This window comes from Limulus polyphemus, unplaced genomic scaffold (assembly GCF_000517525.1).
Source record: "Limulus polyphemus unplaced genomic scaffold, Limulus_polyphemus-2.1.2 Scaffold8346, whole genome shotgun sequence".
Taxonomy (NCBI): domain Eukaryota; kingdom Metazoa; phylum Arthropoda; class Merostomata; order Xiphosura; family Limulidae; genus Limulus; species Limulus polyphemus.
In genome coordinates, this window is record NW_013673956.1 from 8,916 (window position 1) to 20,261 (window position 11,346).

The window sequence follows — 11,346 nt, forward strand, 5'->3', positions numbered from 1 at the left end:
ATAGAAGACATATTAATACTAGAAATAAATGACCTTATAATATCACAGTGTTGTTGTTGTTAGTGAGAAAATACAAGCTGTTGGTTGATTTATATTAACAACTTAATATCTTTATTCAATTTCTGTAGTGCATATTGGTGTATAGAAGACATATTAATACTAGAAATAAATGACCTTATAATATCACAATGTTGTTGTTAGTGAGAAAATACAAGCTGCTGGTTGACTTACATTAACAACTTAATATCTTTATTCAATTTCTGTAGTGCATATTGGTGTATAGAAGACATATTAATACTAGAAATAAATGACCTTATAATATCACAATGTTGTTGTTAGTGAGAAAATACAAGCTGTTGGTTGATTTATATTAACAACTTAATATCTTTATTCAATTTCTGTAGTGCATATTGGTGTATAGAAGACATATTAATACTAGAAATAAATGACCTTATAATATCACAATGTTGTTAATTTTAAAACATATCAGGCTAATATAAGCTATATTAATACTAGAAATAAATGACCTTATAACACCAAAATATTGTTTTCATTTAAATAGACATTCAATTGAAATGTTGAGTGTCTAATTAAATAAAAAAAGTGTCATCTCTTGGTGAAAACATTAATCTACAAAGTGTTGCTTGGGCTGGATGTGAATCTGGACTGTAATAAAGGGCTATAATGAAAACAAAAAGGATATTTATAAGCACTTATACCTAATTATATATTAATTTTTGAACATAAGTGACTGTACTAACCATGAGTCTAAAGTTAAGACTTTTCAGTAACTCCTACAATAAGTGCAACAAATACAGTTGAATTTTGAAAGAAATTTTTATATTATCAAATAGTCAGTTCTTCAAGAATACCCGTGTTTAAAGATAAAAAGTAACTCCAGCTCTTTACTATATATCCAAGGCTAGGACTTTTATAAATCTAATATATGAATACCTTAAGTGTATTCAGTTAGGGCCTTCTAGAAGGCTTTCAGCTTTACTATTATAAATAAAACAATTTACTTATAAACATCCTTTAAGTGAAAATCTGTACATTGGACAACCTGTGCTGCGCTCAGCGAAGGGATTGGATCCCACATTTTAGCATAATAAGCCCCCAAGCTTATCACTGAGCTAAGGAGAAGCAATGTTAAACTTAACTGTGAATAATTTTTCCAGCTCTGATAAGTCACACACTTAAAACAATTAATCTAATTGACATGTAATTCTCACACTGACAGTTATAACAACTTGTCCTTTTTTAATCATTTAATTATCAAAGGTCATTGTTCCTCACGGCTTTCTAACTACCACTTATATGCATCTTGAATTGACGTCAATTGTAAACATTTTAAGTAGTCTAATACCAAAGTAAAAACTAACAAATAAGGCAGTGCAATTTACAGAAACATAAATATCTAACACTAAAATACACGACTGTCTATACTTGTTGTGTAGTGTACTTCCAGATGTACTTTGTAATATTTCAACATGCTATAACTAACCTAATTCTAAGCCTTGAAATTTAGAGCAATGTATTTAATATTTTATTTTTATGAATACATCAAGAATGAATATATGGTCAGAATTATCCCAGATATAGTAGGGAAAAATTACTTTAAGTATGCCTATTCAAAAGATCAATAATATCTAATTGCTTTAATTATACAAGTAAAGGACATCTACCCTGTTTCCATAACCAGCCCTCCCTGTCGGGATTGAAGAACGTATGCATCAAATCATTTCCATCATCCTCCGGGATCTTAAATGGCTCCTGTTTTATGCTGTCATATAAACTCTAGGAAAAAAACAAATGAAGCTTTCTATATCAGCAGTTGTAAGGAAAATTTCAATCTTTAAAATTTAAAAACAAAATCAACCACATCTTTTTTTTTTAGATTTTTATGCCTTAAAAGCTTTTTCCAATTTTTTTTTTGTTTGTTATTTTCTAAATGGTGTACATTTCACATTTGATGAAGAGCCCAAAAACTAATATCTTGAGAGGTTTTTTAAATAATGTTATCTTTACCTTGATATAATGTTTCAAAAATTATCGACCAGAAAAAACTCATATTTGCAGCTCATCCTATATTTTGAAGTAGCAAATTTATGTCAGAGAACATGTTTGTGCTGTTTTACTGACATTCCATTGGTGAAAAACTGCACGATACTAAAGGAAAGTTTAAAGAAAACTAAAGAAAAGGTTAGCAGAGTTTTAAGATATTGAGAAAAAGATCCATTTTTTTCTTCAACAAATGAAATAAAATTGTTAAAGAGGCATTATTTATATGCAGAGAACACATTTCCAATAAGTAAGGAAAATTAACAATTGTCTTCGTGGAAAAAAAATGCTCTTCCAGTAGTGTTAAGTGGTTCCAAAATATTTAAAACTATAGATTAAAACATTACCATCTCCTCTTAACTAACACCTATGAAAGAAAGACTAACTAGAGACAATTTTAAAAATTAAAAAGAAACAGTCTTCTCAAAATTATTAAATAAAAAAATGCAAGTAATAAATCGCAATAATCTGGAAAAAATTATCAAAAATCAGAATACTAGCAAATTGAATTGCAATAAAAGCAAATTAAACATTTTGGATATCAAAACAGCCCTGGGAAGTTGACAATAAAAATTTTTTAATGCATTAGAAATAATAAAAAAAATGAGGAATTGAAAATAGCAAAAAATGAATTTTTTCAGCCGTATCTGTCAAATCTCTTTTTTTTTAACTAGTAATAAGATAATGATCTTTTTTAAAAACCAAACAACCTTGAGAATTATGCAACCAATGGGTTTTAGAACTAAAAAAAATTATAATATTCCTAATATCTGTGATAAAAATCACTTAAACTACAGTTTTATTCTCACACTATTCTTAATTTATTCATTACAGATTTTATACCAAAGATGTGTTAAATATTAGTATTTCAGATCTATCACTTATTTCCAATATGTCACTTCCCAAGAGGCCATTCACTCAGTACCAGAACTAATCAATTGGATTGGACAATGAGAGACAAAAGCTTATTTGAAATACCAATACAGTATGAAAATTTCAAAGTTACTGTTGAATTCCAAAAGCTATCAAAGCATTGGAATCTAATATTAGTGATAAAAGTCACTTTAAACTTCAGATTATTATTCCATTTTTACATTCTTCTTAATTAGTGTTTGTTTGTTTACACGGGTGTATAACAAAATATCGCATTTTGAATCTTTCTTTCCTCTTCCACAACATGTAGTATAAGTAATTTGTATCATAAATATTAGATTTATTGGATTACAATAGTTCACTAGCTTTTGACCTTCAAACCTTAACTTTGACCTTAATATCATTTACTAAAGTAAAAGTAAGAACGATCATTCATAGGTATCAATTGAATTTTTCTTTCACATTCATCAAACTTTTTAATTTTGCATTTGAAATTTGGCTAAAATTATTTTAACCTTCTTTTGTCTGAAATTTTGTCTAAAAATGTTTTTTTGTATTTTACCATCTTCTACATTCAATCAATACTTGGCTTGCTTTAATTTCATAACATAATTCCCATACTACAACCAATTAAGTTCAGTGAACTGTTTTATTTCCCTAACATAATTCACATACTTAAACTACTATTGCCAATGCTTTATCAGTAATTAATGCCATTTTTCACCAATATATTACCACAAATTAATACAAGTCCATTCTCAAAAAATGTGTATCTCACCACAATTAATTCATGTGGAAGATCTCCTCCATTGTTGATGCCCCGATTCATATTGATAAACTGTTCCACGGATGGTTTTTCCTTCACGCTGGGGTTGTGTAGCGAAGTGTTTAACATGATAATGGCAAAAGACAGGACATAACATGTGTCTGAAAGTACAAAGTATCTGTCCAGTCATAATATTTCTAGGGTTAGAAGCAACTTGAATTAAACAAAAATTCGAACCTTCAACAGTAATAATTTGCATAATTTACTGATGACATCACCATAACTAAATTTTATGTTTGATGGAAACCCTTTCATTTTACACGTAATTCATAATTCATAAAAATAAAATAAATCATTCACATGCAGCATAAAAGTATGTTATATAGAACAGTGTTCTTTATTTACACATATTTGATACTACTTGGAATGCTCATATGGTTACATAATACTAGCTTACATTGATAAACCACCCTATTGCAGCCAATTGAAAGAACTGCAGCTGACTTAAGTAAAACAAATCTTTACTTAACAGTCACTATTCCAAACAGTTTAACAGCCATAGTAAAATTTATTGTAAAACTGTTGACTTAATAAGTATAAAAATAAACAAAGTAACACTAAGAAATCAACTAGAAAATAAATATGGACCTTCAATCATAGCAAAAAGTTAGAGGAGCGAGTGTTGTTATTAGTCGCATCTTTTTTGACAACATTGTGGATTATCTGAACATATGCTTTGAATAAATGAATAAATTAAAATAATAAAAATAGTTATAAATAAACAGAAAAGCAGAACAAAGTAACAATAAAACTTCAGCTATTAAATAAATGTGGGCCTTGTTGCACCTTTTTACATTAAGCCTTCAATACATTTTATTGAAAAAACTCAGCTGTTAAGCACCCCAACACACCATGCTTCAACATAATAGCCTGCTTCTATACTGGAAAGGGACTGCTACATTTAACGTTTTTTTATCAAATAACTTTTGTTTAAGTAACAAGTATTATACAAGTCAAAATATTATTTTCCATGTAAGTGACATTTAACGTAAGATTACTATTTAACCATTGTCAACAACAGAAAAAACAAACGAGATTCAGCTTGAATGCCGCCCAACGAACGTTTAGAACTACCTTCAAATTCTTTAAATATAACCCTATCAACTTTTTCTTACCAATATTACTAAACACTCCAGGATTTAGCTGACAGTATCTTTGAGCAAATTTTTCCATCATCCTATCAATTTTCTGAGCCTCACCAGGGAGACGAAAACTCCATAGGAACTGCCTATTGATTAAACAACGAGGAATTTTATTTTTTAAAGAAACTTTGCTTGAATAATTCCCACTGTAATGATTTATAACCACAAGAAGTTTTTTATACGTATATTCATAAAATGAAATGTGAACTAAAAATTTAATGAAAATTAACATGTTTTAACTTTTACTTGCATGCAAGAAATAATGTTTTACATTTGTTACTCAATTATGTGTTTGATGAAAAACATAACGAGCCATCTCATCATCTTCACAAGAACTAAACTTACGGTGTTTGGCTATTCTAATGGCTAAAAGTACCTCAAAGCTTGGACCAGAATTAAATCTGTGAAATCATGGAGATCCACAAAGGCATCCAAGACTTTCATATTGAAATCATTCCTAGAATAAAAAATGGAGTAATCATGCTAATAAAAATACAGAATAATCTTCATTCATCTACAAACGCATTCTGGTTTTTTAATTAGTTATGAAAAATATCATAAGAGTCAAACAGTATGTGCAAGTGAAATCTGAGTTATTGTTAACAGTAACAATATATAATTAATGAAGAAAGTTAAATATCTCAACCATAAAGAAACAGTTCATCACAATAATGTACTGACCTCTCTCCTAAGTAATCTCCTATAGCTGTTTTGTTGAGTCCCTCTCCTTTATATAGGAACTGGGCAACATTTTCTGCTGTATTCTGAAGCAGCCTATGTTCAATCAGGTACTCAATACCCTAGAATTAAATCAGTTAGAAAGTTTACTTGAGGTTTCCAATTAAAACTACTTAATAGTTACTTTTCCCATGACCTGTCACTGCAACATAACAGTATCATCAGTAATAATCAACTTTGTCACAATACAGATTCAATGTAAGAATTTTTATTCTAGTTTTAAACCTTGAACCAAGCAAAAGAAAATATACCAACAAAATATTTTGTTACCTCCAAGATGAGTAAATCTGAAACACACACGTTCATGACAGGTGCAGTCTATGTTCCTTGTAAGTGTGACACACATCGAGCAAACAAAACTCTTGCAAGTGCATTACGGGATAACTGTTCATGAAGGATATAAAATAGATTGGTGCATCTATACAACAATCAGTAAAGAGGAAAATCACCTGAAAATGCTGTAACTTATGACACAACAGAAAGAGAAAACAGTTGGAATGCTGCAGATGGAGACCTCACACGTCTTGGTTTCAAGTAACCTCAGATGTTCAAGAGTGACCATTACATCACTGTTGGAGCAATTCAGGCATACTGGTCAGACATCAGACAGAACTCATGTGACCACACCTAGGAAGATTGATATGTACATACATCTGAAAACATAATTCCAATTGTGATATCATTGACAGCAAATTCACCCGGTTATGCTATCAGCTTGCTCACTGTAAGCCAGCAACTTAGAGCTGCACATACCCATACAGACCCACACAGGAATGACAGTGACTCATGAACGCTGCCTTTACAGACTTAAGTGAGCAAGAAATTAAGAAGGATACATCCACAACTAGCACTGAGTCTTGTTCTAAGATAAAAGCAGATTTTCCTTATACAGGGCTAATGGCAGAGTCCATGTGTGTCATCACAGAGGGTAACAAACAGTACAATGCTGTGTACAGGAGACTGAGCCATTTAGAAGAGAAATTTATGGTGACCAGAGAATTCCACTTGTTGTAACCAATGGTAATTTCATTAGTCAGCATTACAGAGACAAAATCTTATAACCTGTTGTTTTTGCCCTTCATCCTGCAACAACCCCAGGGTAGTTTGTTTCAGCACAACAACATCAGACATCACAATGGTATAACAGTTCATCCAAGAAAACATGATTGATGTTCTATCTTTCACCTTATACGTCCCAAATAGAACATCTATAAGATCATCTGGACAACAAAAGCCACCAACCAATAGGGATGAGCTGAGGCAAGCCATCTTGAAGGATCGGAAACAAATTTCTGATGATGTCATCCATAAGGAGGCATGTAGTACCATACATTAGCACACAGGGTTTTCACACACTAGATAAGTCTCAATTTGGCGGTGAATATATACACACATTTGTTATAATTATGAATCTGACCCTGTATGGAATTGACAGTAATTGTTTCAATTTGTAAGCCATCCACAGATGTGATTTCAGAAAAATGTATTGCCAATGATTTGACTATCAAATGTATACTTTGTTTGGAATTGCCTTCTTGTTTTGTTGCCCAAATATGCCAACTTTACTTTGGTATACAATGCTACCTCTACTATCAATAATTTAATTTATCACAAACTTCCTGTGTCTGCATATTTTTAACCCAGATGTTCTAGGATCAAAAGGTGATCGCTAACTTCATACTCCTCCTCCTTCAAACACCACACCTTCCTTGTCAAGATCGACACCAACACAAACGTATTGCGTTACTGTGGTATTATGTATTATTATTATTGTTTTGAATAAAATTGTTTATTCTTAAGTTGAATTTATTATGTTCAGTAATTATATGGTAAATAGGTCTGGGGGGGGGGGGAAGTAGCTCAACAATTCGCACATGGCACATGGGCAGGAATGGACATGTGGGGATAATAGATGTAGCACTGTACTTTAGTTTGCTTGTCGGTAAATATTAGTTAACAAGATTTAACTTCACTTTCACAAGACAACATTAAATAAACTGCTTCCACATTTTTCCTTGACATTCTAGACTTTAGCAAACCAAAAATGATTTTTTTCTTTTTACAAATATTAACTGTTAAAGAAATAATATGTACGACTTTCGTTAATGACAAAATATAGCTTGTACAACTTTCTCGTACTTTAAAATAATCCTATTTTTCCTTTTTCTGTTTATAAAGTGTTTCAGTAATACAAAAAAAATCATATTACTTCGAAACTTTCTTTTCCAAAACTACATAAAAGTTTTTCCCATAATTCCATTCACTCCAGACAGATGTTTCAACTTCATAACTATTTATCTCTGCCTGTATTTACTTGTGTGGCTTCTGTCACACATAAACTAGTATATATATATATATATATATAAACAAGAAAACTAATACTTTTAAGCATTTTTTTAAGTATAATTTTAAGCTTTCATCACAAAAACAGTATCATACACAAAAAACTAGAACTGGTTTGATCTCCATGATGAAAATTATTCATAAGAAGGCATACAAGAATTGGAATTTTTTAACCTGAATGGCACCTTACATGACAAGTGGGCTAAACAACCAGGTTAGAGGTCTCTAGGGTTCAAGTATAGCTGTCAACAGCATCAGCCACCGTGAGAGCTCTGTCTGGCTCTCTGAACCAAATAACAAGACTTTCATAATGCACCGAGATGCTGAAAGTGTTCAGCAGGATCACGGCTCAGTATGCTAACCACTAAGTCAAGCCATCTCACTAGCCATATCTAAGAAATCTATAAAATTCTACACTCTGTTAACATGTTAAAGTGTTCAGCAGGATCATGGCTTAGTATGCTAACCACTAAGTCAAGCCATCTCACTAGCCATATCTAAGAAATCTATAAAATTCTACACTCTGTTAACATGTTAAAGTGTTCAGCAGGATCATGGCTTAGTATGTTAACCACTAAGTCAAGACATCTCACTAGCCATATCTAAGAAATCTATAAAATTCTACACTCTGTTAACCTTTCTTCAATGAAAGAAATATTAAAATACATCTGAATTATAACTTAATTTTTATGGTAAGTTTAAACAAGCTATAATGTAAGCTGTAAAACTGACTAGATAATATGTAAAATTGATACATATTTAACTGGTAACCAGTTGTATACACTATCATACATAAAAACAAATGTACATTAATTCTAAGACAGATACAGAATATTTAATAATACAGTGTCATTTTTGTACTTTCATACCTTTTTAGGGTCCATATTAAATTTCTTTTTTCCAATAGATAGCTGCTTTGCCCTTGAATTTGTTTTACTGAAAATAAATTAAAAGCCCTGAGTAAATTATGATGCCTGTAATTAAAAAAATATTTGTAATAAATGAGTTAAGGAAAAAGATTACCATTAATTATATATAATATTTATAAAGGAACTAAGGAAAAAGAGTACCATTAATTATATATTATATTTATAAAGGAACTAAGGAAAAAGATTACCATTAATTATATATAATATTTATAAAGGAACTAAGGAAAAAGAGTACCATTAATTATATATTCCAGTTATAAAAGAGCTAAAGAAGAATAGTACCAATACTTATATATTATATTTATAAAGGAACTAAGGAATAAAGTACCATTATTTATATATTATATTTATAAAGGAACTAAGGAAAAATAGTACCATTAATTATATATTATATTTATAAAGGAACTTACGGAATAAAAGTACCAATAATTATATATTCTAGTTATTAAAGAAATAAGGAATAAAAGTACCATTAACCATATATTCTAGTTTTCAGAGATGTTTCATGAATGAGACTAAGATAGATATTTTTATTATCTGTTGATTTTATTTTATAAATTTAACATAACTGATAAAAATTACTAGTAAGTGTAAAAACATGATATAACCTAGAGAAAGAAGAACAGGAGTAAGGTGTATTATTATTGTATAACAGTGTGGTAAAAAGAGTACATTGAAATCTAAGTGAATCCCATTATTAGCAAGCTAAGTATTTCCTGGGAAACAAGAAAGCTCTTTTTTTTATATTCCAAATGAACTTCAAGAGCTACATTAGCAAGCACATCAAGGATATTTCCCCTCTCTGAGGCTCAGATAGTTAAACAAAGAAAACCATTGTAGGATTATTTAGAACACTACAATAAAACAAACAACTCTTTATTCCAACATACAAGGTAAGATTGATTTACACAAGGCCTAACACATACAAATAGTTTTTGTAATGTATTACTGGTCTATTATATTCTGTTATTTCAGCATGTGATAAATAACAATGTGGAAAATTAGTACTGAACTCCTACATCTTTTGTTCAATTTCACACCATTAAAACTCTTGAAGTGTACTCTCCATCATTTGTTAGAGACCCCGTGGACATGTGCATCATACTTTCAGACAGATACATTTACACCAGCAATCATTTTATATTATTATAAAATATTAAAAGCAATCAGCAAGAAACCAAGTTTAGAGGATTTTTTGGGGAGGGTTATATTGTCCTATAATTCACCACCAATAATAATATTGATACAAATACTTTAAGTCAGACTAATGTTATAATTATTATAATGTTCAGCAGATATTTGTGAAAGATTTTTTTTTGTTATTTATCATGAAGATTGTGTTTCAGACGAACTGGTGCACCAACAGTAATTTTCATCATTTTTTTTAGTTTTAAATATGTCATGAAAAACAACCAATAAACATAATCAGTTATGCCTTAATTACATTTCTAATCATTAATATATATGGTGGATATAAATGCAAGGTTTTACTATATACAAAGGCACAGAATGAAACAACAAATAAGTGTCATATACCTTTCACCTTGGGCTTCCAGCTTCTTCATTTCCACAGTGACCTCAGCAATTTCATCTTGCAGTTGCTAGAAGAGACAAAAACCAGATGTCAGACAGGAAGTCTGAAGGTCTCAAACAGCAAACTACAGGCCAATGATAAGACATAAACAGTCTTGCTTCTGGTGGAGATAATGTCTCTTAAAAAAAAACACCACTCTCAAGCAAATGTGAAGATGATTCCCAAATAAACTGTAGCACACAAAATAAAATCCAATAAAAAAAATACTGTGTCAACTGCAAAAATATGCACTAACTCAGACCAAATATTCATTATATATTTATTTGTAAAAGTTTTTAATAGCCAGCTTCAATTAGACATAAACCTATACGACTTAATGTTTTTACTGTTAAAATCTGAAGACAGAAAAAAATGTAAGTTTGACTTTGTGGGACATAATGACACAATTACTGCACCTCTATTACAAAACGTGGGGTTACAAACTGAAATTAGGCTTATGTATGTATGATTCAATAATTCAATTTTTAAAGAAATGAATGTTCTTTTCATTTAAACCTGGTATGTATAATTAAGTACTGTTTCATATTCTTTAACCCATTCACTGTGGCTGAAACGTACATTTCCCAGTGGAAAGGTTAATCTAATGCAGAAGAAATGTCACAATATCGATGTTTCTAAAGCCTTGCAAAGGATGACGAAACCTTACTTTGTATGTGATATTTGGTGATTTATAGTACTATGGAAAGAATAACTGTGTCAGTAATTGTTTAGTTATTTTATTACATTGTTCATATTTCAATTGCCCCATTAAAAATAATACCTTACATACGTTAACACCCGAACTTGTAAAAAGCATTTCCACAGTTTTTCTACACTGTATTAGCAATCTTCACCGACTAT

General features: G+C 30.4%; 1 protein-coding gene across 2 annotated transcripts in view; it reads right to left on the minus strand.

Moving 5' to 3' along the window:
* The window catches only part of LOC106475279 (cytohesin-1-like), a 19,518-nt gene extending 8,909 nt beyond the window's left edge, over positions 1 to 10,609 (minus strand). Inside the window, exons 1-7 of one of the 2 annotated variants that reach the window (XM_022379431.1) lie at positions 10,449 to 10,609; positions 8,853 to 8,919; positions 5,584 to 5,702; positions 5,279 to 5,359; positions 4,876 to 4,988; positions 3,713 to 3,861; positions 1,686 to 1,797 (exon numbers count right to left, since the gene is read on the minus strand). In XM_022379431.1, the coding sequence (XP_022235139.1) occupies positions 1,686 to 1,797; positions 3,713 to 3,861; positions 4,876 to 4,988; positions 5,279 to 5,359; positions 5,584 to 5,702; positions 8,853 to 8,919; positions 10,449 to 10,477 (670 nt within the window). In that variant the 5' untranslated portion in view covers positions 10,478 to 10,609. The remainder of the gene's footprint in view (positions 1 to 1,685; positions 1,798 to 3,712; positions 3,862 to 4,875; positions 4,989 to 5,278; positions 5,360 to 5,583; positions 5,703 to 8,852; positions 8,920 to 10,448) is intronic. The other variant, XM_013935974.2, reaches the window with a different exon arrangement.
* Between the last annotated feature and the right edge of the window lie 737 nt (positions 10,610 to 11,346).